The sequence below is a fragment of the Zea mays genome, chromosome 1, assembly GCF_902167145.1.
Source record: "Zea mays cultivar B73 chromosome 1, Zm-B73-REFERENCE-NAM-5.0, whole genome shotgun sequence".
In the NCBI taxonomy this organism is placed as follows: domain Eukaryota; kingdom Viridiplantae; phylum Streptophyta; class Magnoliopsida; order Poales; family Poaceae; genus Zea; species Zea mays.
The window spans coordinates 247435187-247456972 of NC_050096.1; the positions used below are offsets into that span (position 1 = coordinate 247435187).

At 44.7% G+C, this 21786-nt stretch overlaps 1 protein-coding gene and 1 long non-coding RNA gene across 5 annotated transcripts in view; one reads left to right on the forward strand and one right to left on the reverse strand.

Annotated features, from left to right (window-relative positions):
- Positions 1-17074: 17074 nt before the first annotated feature.
- On the reverse strand, positions 17075-21477 carry LOC109943517 (uncharacterized). The gene is made up of 2 exons (XR_002266451.2): positions 21381-21477; positions 17075-18332 (listed from the first exon to the last, which is right to left on the reverse strand). It is a non-coding gene; the product is annotated as an uncharacterized lncRNA (long non-coding RNA).
- Positions 21342-21786, forward strand: part of LOC103643579 (centromere protein O) — a 33524-nt gene continuing 33079 nt past the window's right edge. For all 4 annotated transcript variants that reach the window (XM_008666745.4, XM_008666746.3, XM_008666747.4 and 1 more), the window contains exon 1: positions 21342-21666. In XM_008666745.4, the coding sequence (XP_008664967.1) occupies positions 21625-21666 (42 nt within the window). In that variant the 5' untranslated portion in view covers positions 21342-21624. The remainder of the gene's footprint in view (positions 21667-21786) is intronic.

The window sequence follows — 21786 nt, forward strand, 5'->3', positions numbered from 1 at the left end:
TGGAAGCCTGGTTCGAAAGAATCTCAAAGTTAAGCGTGCTCAACTTGGAGAAATCTAGGATGGGTGACGAGATGGGAAGTTCTTACTCGAGGGAAAATCACAGTCACTTGAGTTTGTATGACTGGAATATTGGTCTGGTAGGTCTTAGGTGAGTTGGACAACAAGATGGATGAGCAGTTGAATTTTGGGTGATCGGATGATCGATGAATAGTAACGATGAATAGTGACAATGAAATAGTAACGATAGATATTATCTATGAATAGCAACAACGACGAATAGTAACGATGACAACGATGATGAATAGTAACGATGGCGAATAGTAACGGTGAATAGTCGTATGAACGAACGATGAACGATGAATAGTGACTATAAATGAACGATGAACAATGAATAGGGGTTATGAACGAACGATGAATGGTGAATAGGGACTATGAACGATGAACGATGAATAGGGACTATGAACGAACGATGAACGATTAACATGGACTATGAACGATGAATAGAGACTATGAATGAACGATGAACGATGAATAGGGACTATGAAGGAACGATGAACGATGAATAGGAACTATGAATGAATGGACGAACGATCGAATGATCGGACGATCGAACGATCGGAATTTCGGCAGCATAACAGCTGAACAAAGATTATTTGGATGAATGAACAGACGAACGATCGGATGAACGGACGAACGAACCATGAACGATTGGATGAACGAACAAACAAACTAAGAACAGGTGGACGAACGATCGAAGAACGACTGAACAATCCTTGTGCTAGTGTGAGACTTGGAGTGGGCGTTTGGGGGGGGGGATAGAGTTGCCATGAGATGGCTTGGTGTGGCTTGAGAGGAGGCCCTTGCCCCTCTATTTATAGGCTAGGTGGGGGATTAGAGGGAGGAGGCGAGGATTAGTGGGAGGATGCGAGGATTAGTGGAAGATAAGCATGTATTAGTCTTGTATAAGTGTAATTAGCTTGTAGAGCTCACTGTATGACACTGGAGGCGTATGTATACATATGAGCATGAGGAAAATTATGAAGAAAATATTTGTAGGGACCTTAAAAATGATTCTAAAGGTATTTCTCAGGAGGAAAATATTTGGAGAATTATCGGTGGAACATTTGGCCAGTATTTCTGGAAAGAATCAGAGGGGACCACTGGGAAATATTTGTAGGATATTTTGAGGAGGGTTTTGGAGATAATATAGACCAATATATTTTATTTGTTGATATCAACTTGCAAACAAACATTTTGAAATGAAATTTAAAATTCATTTCGAATTTAGAGCGAGTTTGGGAAAAATTCAAGATTTGAATTTTTGGGGTGCTACATATACACAACCAGAGAGAGCTCCCCCGCGCAGGTGTTGATTACAATCTTCTCGCTTATCCCCTAATTAGTAGTGAACAATCTTCCATTATCCCGAGGAAATCTGGTGCTCCTGCGCCCGAGCTATCACCGGCGGTTCAGGATGTCGGGCGCGCAGAACAAACCCGGCCCGACATATTCGCACTTATGCCTCGACTAACTTGGTTGTGGGCCTCTTTCGCATCTGGACTGACTCGCTTTTGCTAATTCCTTTTATCCGGCCCATAGCGGGACGCCTCCAGAGGGTGGCTGCTATATGGCCCCGGGCGTATTTTCGCACTCGTGTGGAGCCGGGGGATATCCATCCCCCACAGTTAGGGTCCTTGGCATCACACTTTTTGTTCATCTTTGCTATCTACCGTTCCGCCGGGATGGGTGTTCGCAAGTTTTCGGGTCCCTCAATTTCCACTAGTGACCATTATCGTAGCCTTCGAGGCATAGGTATTCACAGTCTCGACCAGCTTCCCCATCAGGTCCTTCCGTTCACGTTGCCCGCCCCATAGGTCCATTTCTAGCGAAGATGGGGATGGAGTCGTCCCGCTCGATGCTTTCCCCAAAGTTTATCCACTGGGGTCTCTAGTTACGTTGTCTTGAGGTCCCCCTTCCCGTCGAGGGTGCCCCAAGGATGCACGAGCAGTGCGATGTGGCGTTTTGCCTGGGACTCTTCGACAAAAACATATAAAGACTCAAAGCGTGTTGTTATAGAAAAGGGAAAATGATAGCTGGTTTCACGACCAGAGTTTCGGCTCGTTACTCCACCGAGTCGGTTGTTCCTTTGTCCCACCTTGTTTGGTTCGTGGTACGCTTCCTGTCCTGAAAGTCACCAACAGGAAATGAGCAGAAGGGAATGGAAAAAGATGAAATCAGGACAGGGGAGACTAGGGTTCGACCAAGGCTCTCTCCCCCTGTTGGGGGCCTGGCTTGCTAAAGGTCCTCAAAACACTTGAATTTCGGCATGTTAAAATATGTTTCATGTGAATAACGAAGGCTGGATGAAGCTAGCTTTCTGCCGAAGCAACACATACAAAAGCTTCGTCGTATCCAAAAACGGTGGAAGAACAAGCCGAAGCCATCAGCTTCGGCATGGACAAAAGCTTCGAGCGCAAGATGACGAAGGTAAAGAAGTCCAAGGCTTGCACAACAAGAAAGAAAGGAATAAAAGACAACAATACCCATACATCATTTATAAACAACGAGTGCAAAGCCTTCGAGGGCACGATTGTAATTTTGTACAAAGGCGGTTCATCTTCCCTATAAATAGATGAACAATGCCCTGCATAAAGTACCTTTTGGGTGGGCTTACACTTCGTCTTGCTTAACCTACGAAGAACCTTCGTGTCATCTTTCGTGTAAGAGCCAAAGGTAGGATTGTACACTCGTTTATAAAGAGAGATGAAATGAAATGTCGAGACATATGAGAAGAATCAGATATGAAGTCATGCTTCGTCACTTGCCAATTATTTCATTATGTTTCCCACTGAAAACCTTTGTTTTGTGCTCTAACTGTTAGATTAGGAGGACGAGGGTCTTTATATCTAACTTGTGTTGTCTTGATTTTCGAAACCTTCAAAGGAATTGAAATCAAGTATCAACACTCCCACTTACCATGTTCGTCGCAAAGAGCATTATTGACAACACACTTTATTTATAATCGTTCGAGGGTTTTACAAAGAAGGCGCGAATCTGCTCCGGTTGGCCATCTACTGCGAGCTCTTACGTCATAGGCATTACATTTAGAGTTTCCTCTGGTCCATGCGTGGCATCCCACCCTACTAGGATTGCCGACGAAGCTACGGTGTCTGGGCGGTCCTCATTGTAAGGAAAATGGACCCCGGGCCATTTGGCTAAATGAGTTTTGGTGTTTGATGATTAACACAACCTGTGAACTAATGTGTCTGCTAGTGTTTGTGTTTGTAGTTCACAGGATGCTAAAGTAATTTGGACTAAGACGTTGAGGAAAGCAACACCTCAAAAGAAGACATTATGAACATCAAGTGAAGTCCAAGAGAAGAAAGAAGTGTTGTTTGCGGACTGTCTGTGTAAGGAGCACCAGACTGTCTGGTGGCACAGCGGACTGTCCGGTGCCACCGTGCCACACGTCGGACTGTCCGGTGCACGAGGAACAGGAACCCTAACGGCTAGTTCTAGGTGGCACTATGGAGAGAAGATCACCGGACTGTCTGGTGTGGAGTCCAGGTTGTCCGATGTGAAAAGCTTGCAGCGCCAACGGTCACCTGCGGTGTCAGGGCAACGGCTAGGCGCACCGGACAGTGAACAGTGCACTGTCCGGTGGTGCACCGGACTGTCCAGTGTGCCGTAGAGAGCACAACTGTTCTCCAACGGCTAGCTTTAAGTTGAGGGCTATAAATACATCCCCAACCGGCCATTTCCATGTGTGGGAGCCCAAGCAACATACCAAGGCATATAGTGCACATTTTCAAGAGCTCAAACACCCAAGTGCTTAATAGAATCACTCGGTGATTAGCGTAGGTGTTTTGCGAAGTGCTTAGGTTAGTTAGATCGCTTTAGCACTTGCTCAAGGTAAACCCTAGTTAATTGAGTTAGTTTTTGTAAAAACGCACAACCCCTCGGCTCTTGCGCGAGCCGTTGTATTTGTACCGAGTGGGGCGAGAGTCTTGCGACACCGTGACAACCGCGTTTGTGTCACAGTCGCCACAGTGTACCGGAGGGAACGAGGCCTGCAACGTTTTCAGCTGGAAGCTCGATAGTGGAGACGGCGGGGAGCGTCCGAGAGGAGCCGAAAACGGAGCACCACTTGCGCGTGGAGAAGGACTGTGGCTCTCTACGGAGTTACTCGACCGAGGTGCTTGGCCCTCGCGTGGGCTTCCCTTTGCGTAGGGGCACCAACGAGGATTAGTCGGGACCTTGCGCGGTTCCGGGTACCTCGGTAAAAATACCGACGTCATCCACGAGAGTTTGCATCTCTACCTTGCTCTTTAACTTCTGCATTTATATTAAGCATTTAAGTTTCAATCTTGTCTTTATGCTTATATAGTGTAGATTGAAACTTAGCCATTGCGGTAGAGATAGCAACACTTAGACAAAACCTACTTTGCACATTCTAGTTTGATTATTTGCATAGGTTTTGCTCTAGGGATTTATTTGTGGCCTAGTTTAGTAAAAGTTTTAGAAGTCCTAATTCACCCCCCTCCTTAGGCATCTGTAACACCCGGGATCTAGGGGTATTAAAAATCTCTTCTACAATACTCACCAAGTTCAGGCTTTAATAAAAAAACCCTAAGGGAACAATGGTTGTTGCATCATGTTGGAAAGCATTTATTTTTTGTTTGATGAATGGTTTGCTTGATCTTTCATTTAATCATTTATTTGCACATAATGTCAAACTGAAATAAATAGAAAAGAGAAAGAAAAAAGAGAGAAAAAGAGAAAAGGAAATCAGCCCATTCGGCCAGCTCTCAGCCCACTCTTCCCCCCACTTCCCCCCGCTTGGCCCAGCACCCCCTCCCCTCCCTCGTGGGCCCGCGCGCGCCGCGGCCCAGCTCCCAAGCCAGCGCGCGCCGCGGCCCCGGCCCAGTTGCCGTGACGCCCCGCCAGCCTTCTCCCTCGTGGGCCCGCACGCCGCATGGCCCAGCTCCCAGCGCTCGCCCACGCCGTGGCCTAGCTTTGGCGGCCCAGCGCGCGACGCCCCGCTAGCCCAGCTCCGCGGCCGTGGCCCAACGCGGCCAGCGCGTGGAGCGCCGCCGCCGCCGCTGCTCGTGGTCCCACGCGCAGGAAACACTGTGTTTCTTCCCCAAACCGACCCTGCAAACTTTCAGCCGCCCACGACATCTCCAAAAACAAACCGTTCGTGCTCTCACCCAGATTTTTCGCCCACGCCGCCTTCCCTCGTCACGATCTTGCCCTCCGACCTCGCCGAACCGCCGCCGGAGCCGCGCCCCGCCCGGAGCGCCGTCGCCGAACTCGCGCGCGCAGCACCTCGCGGTGCTTCGCCGAGGTGAGCTCGCCCCCCATCCTTTCTTCCCCACCACGGACTCTCCCTGCAACGCCTCGTCGCGCCGTTCTCCTTCCCCGACGATGACCTCGCTCTGCCGCTGCCCAGCTTCGCGGCCAGGAGGCCCTGCGCGTGGCTGCTTCCCTGTCGTGCGACACCTAGCCCCGGCCACCTGCGCAGCGTGCCTCGCCCCTGCACGTCGCAGCCGAACTCGCGTCGCTCGCTGCGCCCGTTGCACGCCCAGCTGCTAGGCGTGCCTAGTGCAGCCCCTGCGCACAACCCTCGCATGCTCTTCGTCGTGCCTCGCCACTGTTATTTAGCGCGTCGCATACTCGTCAAGTCTCACGCGCGTGGTTTCGCACGTGATCACGGCTATTGTGCGCGCCGTCGTCGTCGTTTGCATAGTCCTCACGCTATTTCGCGCGTGTCGCGCGCGCAATTTGCGCGCATTAGTTAATCACTTCGCTATAATCGTCCATACGCATTAGTCAATTTATTTTCATTGTAATCATTGATTAATTGACAATTCTCTTTATCTAAAATATCCCACACAAATGATTTATGTTAAACTACGTTGAACTTAGAGGTATAGTTTCTTTTTCGCGTTTAAGCGTAACATAGGGTGTTCGTTCGTCTACCTTCGCCGTGCCTCGGGCTCGCTGTTAGCCGTGTCGTGCACGTCAAATCGCGCGTGCGCAACGCCTCGCCGTGCTCTCGCAGCCGTCATCGCGCAACTAGTGCGCGCGCTTGCGTTCGCTTGCGCGCAGTGCGTCGACGGGACTCCATCTACGTTCGTCTACCCCAAGTCTACCCCTCGTCTACCCCCCGTCTACCCCCAGTCTACCCCCCGTGTGCACTCGTGTCGCTCGCCATCGCCCGCACGTCGCGCAATAAATCGTCGCGTGACGTTCGCGCGCGTTGCGCGTGCTGTTCGCACGTGTCGTCGTGCGTTCTACGCACGTTAATAATTCGTCTCACCTAGAATAGCTCGCGCTAATTAAATATATATTTAAACAACGGTTACTCGAGTAGCAAATTAAAGCGGGACTAAGTAGTGATTTTACTTAGCATATGATTTATGTCTGTCAATATGATTAAGCCGAATTAAATATTATAATTCATATTCGCTTAGTGTAAACGTGATATCCCTCGACCGTAGCGTCAGTCGTCTCAGTTCCGTTCTCGCGTAGTCGTAGATGCGAATTCTATGTCGCGTGCATATTCATTTGATCTATATTGTTGTATGGTGTACTGTTTTCGGCCATTTCAAGAATGTTGGATGTATGTTTGCACTCGCGTAGATATCGGGCCGTTCGTGGAGTCTGAGGGAATTGCAGGAGAAGACCCTGAGTCGCAGCAGCTTGGTGAAGGCAAGTGTCCTCTGTCCCATTATGTCTCATTTACTTTATAATACACTGCCCCGCATACTATGAACAACCTAAGGATTTACTAGCTTTCTATTTACCTTGTCCTTGATTTACCTTTTGGGCTACTAGGGTTAACTACATGCTAGCGCTTTACTCTAATCAACGAACATGGTGAGAATTACTTTATGATACGATGTTTTTATTCTGGATACGATGGTGATATACTTGTGGCATTTAAGGGGACTCGGGCCGTTTCCCGAGTACCTCTCCGTAAGGACCTGTTCGTTGAGAGACCACCCGGGATAACAGTGCAACTATGAGGGTGAAATGAGATGCCCTTAGCTAATTAATTAGAGGAACTAGAGGTGTAGTTGCTTCGCCGTCGTGCCGTCAATGGGGTCCAGGCACAGTGCTTGCTCTGCCGAGGCTGAGTGCCGAGGTTCTTTCGTTTTGCTTTTGTTAGTCACTCTCCTGCGGGGAGGGGTACTGTGTTTATCAAACTGGAGAAACCTAACGGGCGGCTATGATCTCTAGGGAATCTTTGTAAAAGCTATGTAGTGATACCGTGCCGGACCACCTAGGAAGTGATCAATGGGGATTAGCTCTCCCCGGGCAAAACGGGAATCACGGCTCATGGGTAAAGTGTGCGACCTCTGCAGAGGGTAGTGAAACTGATATATCAGTCGTGTTCACGGTTAAGAGCAGTCTTGGGATCCTCTTTGATTAGAGATACTCCGGATACACCGCAGATGATGACTTTAATGATGATGGTTAATGATGGTGACTTTAATTAGGTGTTCTAGTATTTCCTCTCTGAGGAGGTACTTTTTGGGATTATAACTTGGGTTTTTTGATAAATCTGGCTTCTACTAACAATAAATACTTGACCAATTAAAAGCAACTGCTTGAGCCTAACCCCACATAAAAGCTAGTCCACTTCAGCCAAACGGGACATTTGCTGAGTACGTTGATGTGTACTCATCCTTGCTTTACCACAAAACACCAGGTTGTCCACATTGTAACCACTGCTCAGGAGAAGATGAAGCCGTGGAAGGAGACTTCTAGGAATTCCAAGACTACGACAAGTTCTAGGTGTGGGTTGGCGGCAACCCCTAGTCAGCTGCCTGTGAAGGCCCTATCTTTACTGCGTTTCGCTTAGTACTTTGATTTATCTGTTAAGTTGATGACTATGTGGATGTCTCTGACTCTGTGATGTAATAAGTTAATACTCTTTTATGTTATTATTCGAGCACTGTGCAATGATGTTCATTTATGTAATCGCTGTGTACGTGAGTTCTGATCCTGGCACGTACATAGTTCGCATTCGGTTTGCCTTCTGAAACCGGGTGTGACAGCATCACCCGTTTTCTACAAGTGGTATCAGAGGTGGTTTGGCTCATTTGAAATATTTTAGCTTCACCACTAAAAGAGCCAAGGATTTTTTAAGGAAGGGATGGATACCCATAGGCCACCACACTTCGACGACACTAACTTCCCATACTATAGTGCTAGAATGGCATGTTGCCTAGAGGCCGTTGATCTAGGTGTTTGGAGAGTCACTCGTGATGAAATGAAACCACCCAAGAATCCCGAGAAATCCACCACGAGTGAGGAAAAAGAAATTCATTTAAATGCTAGAGCCAAAAATTGCTTGTATGAATCTCTTAGCATGGATATTTTCAATCAAGTGTTTACATTGAAAACTGCTAATGAGATTTGGCTAAAATTGCATGAGCTCCATGACGGCACATCCAATGTCCGTGAGCAAAAACATTGCCTAGTCTTAAATGAGTATAATTCTTTTGCTATGAAAGATACTGAGCTTGTTAGAGATATGTATTCTTGTTTGAATCTAATCATCAATGAGCTCAATTCTATTAGCATAAATAAGCTAGGTGATGCGGACATTGTGAGGAAGATTATCTCCCTACTACCACAACAAAGATATGGGAGCATCGTTGCTATTCTTCACAACATGGAGGACTTGAGTACAATGACCCCAACACTTGTGATTGGGAAAATTGCGTCTTTTGAAATGTCACGAAAAATGTGTCGGGGAGAGTAGCCAACTTCCTCAAGGCCATATGCTTTTGCATGTGATGAAAGCAAGGGTAAAAAGAAGGCTCCCACTCTAAGTTCCTCAAGTGAAGAAGAGGAAGAAAAAGAAAGTAATGATGGTGAAGATAATCAACCATCAACATCATCCTCTAAGGACAAAGAAACAATCCGACGCGTCGGAAAGGTAATGGGGATGATCCGCAAGATTAATATAATGGGTGTGCCCCTGCAAGTAGAGGATCTTCTCTTTTACATTGATAGGAAAAATCAAAGAAAGAGAGGATGCTTCGCATGCGGGGAGAAGGGCCACTTCAGGGACAACTGTCCAACTATGGCTGAACCCAAAAAGGAGAGGAGCAAAAGCAAGGCGCTAACAAGTGTCAAAACTTGGGATGATTCTTCAAACGAAGATGAACCTCCAAGGGCGCGCGGCCACCGGTCCTCATCACACTCATCACGGTCATCACGCAAATGCCTTATGGCAAGAGGTAAAATGAGCAATACATCCTCTAGTGATGAAAGTAGTAGTGATGATGAAGGTGAGGGAAAGCCCTCCGTAGATGATCTTGCGGAAGCCGTTAAAATTTTCAAGGATATTTGCACTAAGCAAAAGGCTCAACTTAAAACCTTGAAAAGTAAGTTGATTAGCTCCCAAAATGATTATAAATGTTTTCTAGAAAAAATTGAAACATTTGCAAATTTGAATTGTGAGCTATCAACTAAAATTGAGCAATTAGAAACTAGTGCTCCATCCACTACTACCGATGATGGCCTTGTTAAAAGGAATGAAAAACTTAAGGCTAAGTTAGCTAGCTCCCAAGAAGCTATTGAAAATTTGCTAGGGAAAATGGAAATTCTTAGCATACACAATAATGAGCTAACTACTAAGCTAGAAAACATAGGTAGCACCCCAGGGGCATCTTTAATTGAAATTCCTGAAATTATTAAAAAAGATGCTTCTACTTCTTGCTTTGATTTAATTGATGATTCTAACTCCTGCAACCAAGTTCTTGTTGAGAATATTGTTGTAGAAACATGTTCGGATGAGGTTGCAAAGGAAAATGAGCAATTAAGGCAAGAAGTGGCTCGTCTTGGCAAGGCTTTGTATGATAAGAAAGGCAAAGCCAAACAAATCCGACCTCCACAGGATAACACAACTGTGGGAGTGAACAAGCCTGTGGAGGGAAAAACCGTGGTTTGTAGGCTATGCCACATGGAAGGCCATAAGTCTTTCCAACGCAAGGCGATGACCGGGGATAAGCAAAAGCAAAAGCCAACAAGCAAAATCTCCAACACCTACATCGAAAAGGAGGACAAAAAGGCTGCTACACCATATTTGATCAAGAAGAAAAAGAATGGAAAGGTGATAACGATCAAGGCCAACAAGAAAGCCAACAAAGGAAAGGGGGCCAAATGCATTTGTGTGCCAAAGGAAATAATTTCAACCATGAAGAGCACCAAGAAGGTTTGGATCCCGAAAGGGAAGTGAGTAGTCCGAAGGACCTCGGAAAATTTGGAGACTCGGCAAATTAGGGATGTATATCATGGGATACATCATATTGGATCAAGTTTATTGCCAAGTGGGTTAGTAAATATTTTGGACCCAAATTTCCCCACCCATGACTAAGGTAACTAGATATATTATATTTCTTGTTTTTAGATATGTGTATCTATTTATCTTGCATCTAGTTTACCTTTCATGCCTAGTATTACAATTGGTATTTACTTTTGTTTAAATGCATGCATACTAGGTAAATCACATGGTAGGATTGCGTGCTTTCAATTCATACTCTTAAGCAAACCTACATGGTTTAAAATGCTTATTTAAGCACGACGCATAGCTTACTTAACATTCTATAGTAAATGATACATCAATTGATATTTTGAAATGCTATAAGTAGTAAAACACTTTAAAAGCTCATATTCTACAAGTAGTGTCATTTAACTTATATGTGCCAAAAGCTCGGATTATAGATAACTTGCCCATCTTGATATTAAATCAAAGTGCATGTCTCCTACAAGTATTCAAAACTTGTATGCACACATTCAGGGGGAGGTTACTCTATAATCTAAGACTTTGATACTAATACCTTTTTCAAGTCTATTTCATGTAATAGTCTCATTGTAAGGAAAATGAAGTCCCCGGTGAAAGACAACAAGCTTCCACTGCAAATTTAAATTTACAAGAACTCTTACGTCTCACAAGTCTACCACTTGTCTTCAAATGGTTCGTCATTGAATTCAATTGGTAACTTTGAGACTACATTTAGCATTACTTACATGTCTTCTCCAGCATTTGGTTAGACTATATTTTATATCTTATACTTCCCTGTTGCTACATGCATAAGTGGTTAAATAATATTATGTTACCTATGCATAAGGAAGTTAGTCTAATCAAATCATGTCTTGCACCTCTATTTTCACATGCTTTTTTCCTAAGTAAAAGATCTCTGCCAGGGGAGTATTTCTTCGTCTCTAAAAGGGGAGAAATTTCTTTCTAAAGAGAACACTCATTTAGGGGGAGTAACAATTTGGTGTTTCAATTGGTATCCTACAGTTGGTATCAATTGACAAATCCACTATGAGGGCAAGTCTTATTTGCTTCCTACATGCTTTTAATGTCTTCCTTTTTGGTGGTTGATGCCAAAGGGGGAGAAGTTTAGGGATCAAAGCAATGAAAATTGTATCAAACACCAAACACCACATTTTTTAAAAAAATATTTCTTCAAGTGGTTTTGGTTCTTTGGTCTAAATAGGAAGTAAGTGAATTATGGAGTTAGGGGGAGGCTTAAGTCCATAATATCACATTGTGGGGACAAACATGCATCCTAGCAAGTAGATTGCATATTTTCATTCAAATGTTTGTTATATTTGCTTGCTTTGGTTGTGTTGTCATCAATCACCAAAAAGGGGGAGATTGTAAGGAAAATGGACCCCGGGCCATTTGGCTAAATGAGTTATGGTGTTTACTGATTAACACAACCTGTGAACTAATGTGTCTGCTAGTGTTTGTGTTTGTAGTTCACAGGATGCTAAAGTAACTTGGACCAAGACATTGAGGAAAGCAACACCTCAAAAGAAGACATTATGAAGATCAAGTGAAGTCCAAGAGAAGAAAGAAGTGTTGCCAGCAGATTGTGCGGTGCCACACGCCGGACTGTCCGGTGCACTAGGAACAGGAACCCTAACAGTTAGTTCCAGGTGGCACTATGGAGATAAGATCATCGGACTGTCCGATGTGAAAAGCCTGCAACGCCAACGATCACCTGCGGTGTCAGGGCAACAACTAGGCGCACCTGACAGTGAACAGTGCACTGTCTGGTTGTGCACCAGACTGTTCGATGTGCCGCAGAGACCACAACTTTTCTCCAACGGCTAGCTTTTTGTTGGGGGCTATAAATACATCCCCAACCGACCATTTCCATGTGTGGGAGCCCAAGCAACATACTAAGTCATATGTTTCACATTTACAAGAGCTCAAACACCCAAGTACTTAATAGAATCACTCGGTGATTAGCGTAGGTGCTTTGCGAAGTGCTTAGGTTAGTTAGACCACTTTAGCACTTGCTCTAGGTGAACCCTAGTTAGTTGAGTGAGTTTTTGTAAAACCACACAACCCCTCGGCTCTTGCGTGAGCCGTTGTATTTCTACCAAGTGGGGCGAGAGTCTTGCGAGACCGTGACAACCACGTTTGTGTCACGGCTGCCACCGTGTACCGGAGGGAACGAGGCCCATAGCATTTTCGGCCGGAAGCTCGATAGTGCAGACGGTGGGGAGCGTCCGAGAGGAGCCGGAAGTGGAGCACCACTTGCACGTGGAGAAGGCTCGCGGGTCTCTACGGAGTTACTCGATCGAGACGGTTGGCCCTCGCGTGGGCTTCCCTTTTGTAGGGGCATCAACGAGGATTAGTCGGGACCTTGCGCGGATCTGGATACCTCGGTAAAAATACCAGCGTCATCCACGAGAGTTTGCATCTCTACGTTGCTCTTTAACTTCCGCATTTCTATTAAGCATTTAAGTTTCAATCTTGTCTTTATGCTTATATAGTGTAGATTGCAACTTAGCCATTGCGGTAGAGATAGAAACACTTAGACAAAACCTAGTTTGCACATTCTAGTTTGATTATTTTCATAGGTTTTGCTCTAGGGATTTATTTGTGGCCTAGTTTAGTAAAAGTTTTAGAAGTCCTAATTCACCCCCTCTTAGGTGTCACCCGTTTCCTACATTCATCCCCCTCGTCGCTAGGGGAGCTACTCATCATCGCTCCTAGAGGGACCTAGATCCGAGTCCGAGTCCATCCAAAGTGCGTCGTAGATGAGGTCCTCGCCGCCACCGGCCATCTCCACGAACTCTAGGTCATCTGTCGTGGGGAGGTGGCTGCATGCCACGAGGGCAGCAATTACAGCCGGGGCGTGGCACAGTCAAGGTGGAAAGGCGCCGAAGCCTCAACGAGAACTGTCATGGTAGGGCGTTGTCACTACGTCATATGGCACAGAGAGCTCTGAGTAGGATACGAAGAAGACTAACAGTCGTCATATGAGCGGTTTGGCCCCATATGAATCGTAATCTGTCGCCTTATTCTATCGGCCTTGGAAGATGGGGCCAGTCTGGGCCCTCTGCTCTGCCCGGACGGGATGTGGCTAAGGGCGTCGAGGTCCACCAAGACAACGCTGGGGATCTCGGCGAGACAGGTTAGGCGTGCACCACCCTTACCATGTCGCCCTCCCGGCCGATGGTAAAGTCGAGGCTCCTGAAGCGAATGGATGCTCCAGGAGTGCGTTTGACATGGGAGCCTCCGTCGGCCTTCATAGTCGCGCCAAGATTCCTCATGCGAAGGAGGTCGGGCTTCCAGGGCCCTGATCACTTATCCTTCACCATTAAAGGGGAACTTAAGACACCCAAAACGACTCACCGTTCTAGGAGGTCGATTATCGTCGTGCCTTGCCATCTAGAGCTTGGAGGATCTCGTCGCGGAACCGTGCCAACTGTTCGCGTCGCTTCGGCAAGTAAATTTATTATACAAGTTCTGAGATCCAGAGGGTGTGCACGTAGGGCGCAAGTTTTATACTGATTCTGACAGAACATCCCTACTTCTAGTCATTGGTGGCTTGCGCTACCGACACCATTGATGATTAAACTCGTAGTAGGGGTTACAAGCGGTTGAGAGAGGGAGGAGAGGCTGCCAAGTCTCTTTATTGGGGTGGAAGTGGAGCTTAGAAGCTGTAGGGTGGAGTCCTAGCTAAGTATTGCCTCGATGGGGCTCCGGCTTCCTGGTCCTCGTCGGCGCTTCTCCTCCTGTTCGTCCTTGTGCGTTCCTGTCCGTCTGAAGGCGTCTGGTTGCCCCAATAGCTCTCTCATTTTGATCCCCTTTCCCTAAGGCCAGCCTCTCCCTTTTATAGGCTGGGAGAGGGGTTGACCAGCAGTGGATTCCATGGGAAGGAGCCGTAAGGCAAGGGTACAACAAACGTTTTATCCCGGGTGGAGCCATGCGTACTTGTGGGGCCCGAGGCTGCTAGTCTGTCTCATATTTACCGCGACAGATGATGTGGGGACAATGATGGTCCTAGGCGTCATCATTTTGGCTACGCCGACCCCTGGCCTCTATAGACTGGGACTCGGCGCAGCCCGTCGTGTAGTGCCCAGCGGGTGGTCTGCGCACTCAGGCCTAATCTGATATGCCATAAGTGCATCGTATGCTAAGGGGTGCACGGGCCATTAATGCACCACAGTACAAGGGGCTCGTAGGTCATGAGTCTATGCGACCCGAGGTGCTTGTATGTCATAAGTGGGAAGCAGACCGACGATCATGAGTGGGAAGCGGACAGGCGTCCCGCTGTGGCACGATGCCAAGCGTGGTTAAATGTGGTCGGCTATTTATGGCAAGTCAGTCTGGGGCTGGGCAAGGGATTCACTCGAGTGGTTCCCTTCCGACACGCTCGACCTTCCCTGTTAGGTTCTGCCACGCCAACCTCGGTTTCGGTTCCGCGGGATTCGACCAAGGGCAGACTCTTTTAGGTTTGACACATCTGCCTCTCCTAACTGACCGGCGGGCCCTAGCGACCAGGGGTCCTTCACCCAGCGTGCTCACTGACCGGTGGGTCCCAGGGACCCAGGATCATTTCCTCGACACTATGTCATAACTAAATCATATTTTAGTCAAATAAAAATACCAATAGATCAATAAACATCGGATAAACAAATTAGTTATCTATTTTTAAAAACATGTTTACATGATGAAATAATGTTATCAATCTGTAGGCAATAATATTACAAATCTATTGCAACTTGAACATGTTAAAACAGAGTTATAACAGATAAGTTATTGATTTTCTAACTTTTGGAATTTATTTTAGTACTAAAGAGTTATACACATGATTCTAGACTATGGGCACTAATATTTGAAAACACAGGGTCTGCTTTCTAAAATTGTGGACCACCCTGTAATGATCTTCACATAGGCTAGGACCACGAGTTGGTTATCACATTAGTTAGGGGCTTTTTAGCAAATGACCCACACCTGATACACGCGCACGAACACGAGTCGTTGAGGTCTAGATTCACAACCTCAATTAGAAGCTGAATCGATATGACAGAGTGGCCGTCGGATCGGGGATCGACGACCAGCGCATGAGATCTAATTTGAACCGTGCGTAGGCCGATCAACGACTTCGATTTAATGGGCCGAACCATTTTCTTATCTTCTAATCTCGATCGTCCACTCACAGATCCATGACCAGAGTATGTCTCCCCTCCCTCGACAGCAGAGATGGCAGCGCCGCCCGCTCGTATGACGACGAGATCTTCGGCAACCCCGTGCTCCAGCCCACGGTGCACGATTTCGAATGACAACGAGTTATAGATGCATTGGTGACAAAAGAGAACTTCGAAGAAGATATCTAACTAGAAATCGACGCATGGAGCTCTTTGTCCACGATGAAGAGCCGGCCCGCCGTGACATCCGAGCTCCAACGAGTAATTGAAAGTGCTCCCGCCACCAAACGATCCCGTTGAGTCCACGTGCACCCACCTGGGAGCTCGATGAGCTTCTTGTCCCAACATGAAGACCCCAACAACAGTGTGGTGTGTTATCTTCTGTGACAGCCATCCCAAGTTATCGGGCCTACATGCACCAATCCTTACCATGCATTTACACTTAAGTCTAAAATCTGACAGCTCTAATTTGGATCACTTTTTCAGCTAGTTGTGTATAGTTTTAGGGCTAGTACACTTAATAAGGATTGTTCTCCAACAGTTACTTTACAAGTTTTTTATAGTAACTCCTTACCAAAAGTCCATAGATCAAAAGTTATAAGGGTCCAAAAACAGCTATATGAAATTGTTTCAGCCAAATTCAAACTGAACCCAAGCTGAACCTTTGCAAATTACTCCAAATTTCTCCAAATATGAAATTTGTTCACTTTTCCAAGTTCTTCAACTTTGGTATATGGACTTTTAGCTAAATCCTTCTAGATTTTGAATTCCACATTTGGGGTTAGTTTAGGGTTTCAAATGAGTTTCATTTGTGTTTCAGCTTCTTCCAGGGATTCATCCCTTTGATCCATCCATAAAAACAAAGTTACTCTCTAGTCTAAGATCCAACTTTAGTATATGTAGCTCATTCCCAACAAGTCCTCGGTTTAGGATTTATTTTGTTTATCCATAATTCCAAGCAAGGTTTTCAACCTAAGTCCTATACTCAACACACGACATCACACTTTTGAAAAGAAAAATTTAACCTGGTAAATGCAGTCTAGGTGTAACAAGCAAGTTAATGCAATTGCTTATGATGACATGTCAGAGTTTTAGTTATCGTAACACCATGGGTGTTACAGCCTTCCCCCTAAAAAGAAATCTCGTCCCGAGATTTAAAAGTCTAGGCTCAGTAATGGAAAAGGAAACATGTCACAAACTTATTTCCTAACTTATCTTACAGGGCAGACGAGGTGTTCTGTATTGTTTAACCACGAGTTAACCATGATGTCGTTTGACATCCAGATCCGTCTCATACGCTATGGACTTCCAATGATGATTCGACGATAAACCTCTTTCTGTGTGTTTTACCCAAGATGTTGCATCTGACTTGTTTTGGATAATGTCTATCCATTTGTCCATTTCTTGTTCAACAGACTCACATGAGAAATCACGGTGGTACCATTTCATCACGAAACACAACCAGAAACTATGGTACCAGCGTGTGCCAAGTCATTTATCCACGCATGTGCATCCACAAATAACCCTGGGTATACTCATCCAATACCCATGTGGTAACAACAATTATGGAGAAAACCAATAACACACTTTTCAAAAGGAACATCCATTTTAACTTTTGGGATTTGGCAAACAACTACAGACATCCAAAAGTTGCCACTGAGACAGGCGGTTCTTTCTTACACCATAGCCATAGGCAAGCTCACAGATTACCTGATCCAGGTGAAACAGGAAAAACTCTTTACAACAAAGTTTAACCTATTTTTACTAGCTAACATTGCCATATGGGTCTACCTTACATCTACCTTTCAAAACTAATTTACATAGTTATATTGCCTAACAAGGACTAAGTTGATTACTACATCTTCTCCAGTTATCATATCTGCCAGATGTATGTTGCCATGCTCCATAAGTACTTTTTATTCCACTAGTGTTGAGGCATAATAAAAGGCAACATTAAGCATATGCACCGTTTGTTGCAGATGGTTGATCGGTCGTTGTGCTGTTTGAAATTCCATTAGGTAGGTATTATGCAACTCTTCAAGCACATGATCCTGATGACTTAGGAAGCCCATGGTTTTCCTAAGTTCTTCCCTAACAGTAACAACATACGAGTGGGTTTCTTCTTGTTGTTGACTCAAAACTTTTGATTTTGAATGATCATTAGTCAGCTGATGCTCAAGCTCCTTAATGCGATTCTGATCAGCTTGGTGTTGCGTCTGAAGTTCTGTCACCTGATGCTCTAGTTCAACAATTCGCTCAGCTTGAATCTTTGTTTCTTCAAGTCGTTCTTGTGCCTAAGTACAAGCCCTATTCTTGGCCATTTCCATCATCTTAAATGTTGCATAACTCCCAGTGTACAACTGTTGCCACATTTGACGGTTGTGCCCTTGAGTAAGCTGCAACTCTAGCACAACCATCAAAACTCGAGCATATGCCGATTCAATAGAATCCTACCCAATTGGAATGCTTTCCATTAATCAGGTCTGGTGATGATACACAACTGGGTCACTTAAGGCAACTGCAGGGAACAATCTCATATACGTCGTTTGTATTTCTTCCCATTTCTGGTAACAGATGGTTGTCAACACCTCTAAGGCAGCTACCTGAGCACCTTCCCAAGGAGTCATTCCTTCAGCATGGAACATCCAATGTGGCCAAGATGGTTTTCTAGAACATTCTGGAATACACACTACTACCTCATACCATGGTTGTCCTCTAAGAACAGTGCGTGACCACTGGTACTTGGGTGCTTCGGTATATCGAACTTCTTGAAGTAGTCGTCACAGGACCATGGGAACACCAAAATCTTGTAGAAACTCTCCAACTCCTGTAGGCGCTTCTTGTTGATCCATCTATAGAGAAGAGCAACAGATACACTCTATTCACTAAGGATGTATGAACATGGTAGATGAAACACGTACTAGAATAGCTACATAGGGGGTTTAACTTAAAGTTGTATGACATGATGCATTCTCGTCCTATTCGTCCTTGCAACTCTTGCCAACATATAGTGGCTATGACGTTTTATGGCGGTGGCATACCTACTCACTCTGTTATTGATCACTAGTCGCACTTCCCTAGGGTTTAGTTAGTGTACCTGCAGAAAATTGCATTATAGTTGTGGGTTAGTGGTTAGCATCCTAAACCAGGCCACCTTATAGTCCTTAGTTTTAACCATATACTATTTGCACTTCTAATATCAGGATTTGCTTATTCATTCTTATGTTTTCAAAATAATTTGGACTTAAAATCCTTTTGAAGTATATCAAAGGATTACTTTAATATCCATGCTATTGGGGGATCGCTCCGATACCACGCTGTGACAACCCTCCCAAGTTATCGTGCCCACATGCACCGATCCTTGCCATGCATTTACACTTAAGTCTGAAATCTGGCACTCTAATTTGGACCACTTTTTCAGCTAGTCGCATATAGTTTTAGGGCTAGTACACTTAATAAGGATTGTTCTCCAACAGTTACTTTACAAGTTTGTTATAGTAACTCCTTACCAAAAGTCCATAGATCAAAAGTTATAAGGGTCCAAAAACAGCTATATGAAACTGTTTCAGCCAAATTCAAACTGAACCCAAGCTGAACCTTTGTGAATTACTCCAAATTTCTCCACACAACTTGGAATTCTCCAAATATGAATTTTGTTCACTTTTCCAAGTTCTTCAACTTTGGTATATGGACTTTTAGCTAAATCCTTCTAGATTTTGAATTCCACATTTGGGGTTAGTTTAGGGTTTCAAATGAGTTTCATTTGCGTTTCAGCTTCTTCCAGGGATTCATCCCTCTGATCCATCCATCAAAACAAAGTTTCTCTCTAGTCTAAGACCCAACTTTAGTATATGTAGCTCATTCCCAACAAGTCCTCGGTTTAGGAATTATTTTGTTTATCCATAATTCCAAGCAAGGTTTTCAACCTAAGTCCTATACTCAACACACGACATCACACTTTTGAAAAGAAAATTTTAACCTAGTAAATGCATTCTAGGTGTAACAAGCAAGTTAATGCAATTGCTTATGATGACATGTCAGAGTTTTAGTTATCGTAACACCAGGGGTGTTACGTCTTTGGTAGCGGCTCCAAGTTCTCTTGCCTCTCCCCGTCGTTCATGGTGCGCGTGACACGACGAGATGCCAGGGGGTCGCGGACCCCACGTTTTATAGGCCCAGGGTGCGTGGTTGAGGGGGGGGGGGGGGGTGTTGCAACGGCCCGGGAATCCTGGCGGCGAGACTTTGTAGGCAAGTGGATTTACCATGGTTGGTTACGACATGTGCGGGGAGGATGAATCCGGCGTGTGGGGCCCGACTGGTGGTGACCTAGAGAACGCAAGTGCTAGCGTGTGAGGCCGCCTCGTAGGACCCACCTGTTGACGCGATAAGGCGTGGGTGCGCGATATGGGATACACGACGCGAGAGGTGGACTTGGGCTGGCACGGGATGGATGAGTTGGAAGTGGGCCGAGGCTAGGGTTTCTACCCAAGTGATGAGAAGAGGTCTTTTTTATCCTATTTCTTATTTTCATTTCTATTTTGAAATCCAAATCTGAGTTCAAGTTTCATATCTAAGTTTAAAATCTCAAAGTTAGATGCACATTCAAAATTCCAGCATGATGCCTAGTTTAGTTTTATTTATTCATTTGTTTATTATCGTATTTAAGCAATTGTTTTAAATATGTAACCCATACACTAAAAAATATTTATTTTAGGAAGCATAATTTCTAATGTATATCCTTTATGAATAGATACTTTATATTAATAAATATTTTAATAAATATTACTCAGTATATAATTCTGCAAAAGGATAAGTTGATTCATATAAGGATCTTGTTCTTTTATTAAAAACACATATTTTAGAAGAAGTGACCTCAGAGGTAGGAAAACCTTATTAAAAGATATTTTCTTCCAAATCTTTTTTGGTGAATCTTTTTATGGAACCCTAAATTGAATTTTAGGTGCTACATTTGCTTAGACGACTTGACTTTCTTTTAGGTTGTTTGGTCTGAAAAATAAGGTAGTATATTATCTTCCCACTCATCACTTTTCTAATTTGATTTGTGGAATGGAATAATGATTCACCACCATCCTAATCCTCATAAGCCAATATAATTAGTAATTATATGAGGAGTGGGTTTATTTCACCAAATTTGTGGAATGAACTCATGATACACCATCTCATCTAGAATGGATTGATTCTTTAAACCAAACATCTCATTTACTCACTCGTTTGACCCGTCGACTAATTGGTACAATTAAGCTTATTCTTGCGACTAAAGTTTAATTCATGTCATAACAAATATTTGAATATCAATTATGACTATGAAATATATACTTGATTAAGTTTAATAAATTCGTCTAATCTTTTAGTATTTATCTGTATAATTAGTTTTATAATCAATCTATATTTAATACTTTAATTATCATTAAATATTCGATGTAACAAGAGCTAAATTTAGTTTGGTTAGCCAAACACCCCAGGCCAAGTAGGGAACATATTGAATGCAAACCATGTTTTGGTGTAAACCCCGTGCAAACCTACTAAAAAGTTTCAAAAAATTCTGAAAAAACATGAATATACATCTCAGCTTACCTCAACTATATACAAAATTTCATGGCCAAATTCATCTTACTATAGCAGCTACAAAAAAGATAAAATTTCCGACAAACAATAATAGTTCAAATGCACCAAAATTTGTCTTTTTTGTAACTGTTAGAGTAAGATGAATTTGATCATAAAATTTTGTATATAGATAAGTTAAGCTGAGATGTATATTCATATATTTTTAGAATTTTTTGAAATTTTCTAGTACATTTGCACGGGTTAGCACCAAAACGTGGTCTGGATTCAATATGTTCCCGACCAATTAAAAAAAATTAGCACAATAGATCACCTACCTTTCTCACCCTTCATCCAACGGCGCCAGCACGCACGAGCAGTGCGCCGCCATCCGTTGCGCCGTCGTACGCAGCCAGCTGGAGCGCCGCTTCCCGCCAGCCAGCCGGAGCGCCGCCGCCCGCGAGAGTCCCGCCCCCGGCGTGTATCAGAACCCCCCCCCCCTCCCCGGCGCCGCGCAGCAGAGCTCCGTGGCCCCCGCCCTCGCCGAGCAGCAGAGGGCCGCCTCCAGCCAGCTCGCCGGCTATGGCTGCCGCTGGAGATCCACCACCTCCTATTTATGCTGAGGTATGTCCACATCTTTCTTCGGTTCTTCCTCCCTCCCATGCTCTTTCTTCCCTTCCGTTCTTGGTTGCTCCATCTCCTGCGCTCTGTTCGCTCTTCTCTGCTCATTTGTTGATATGTGCT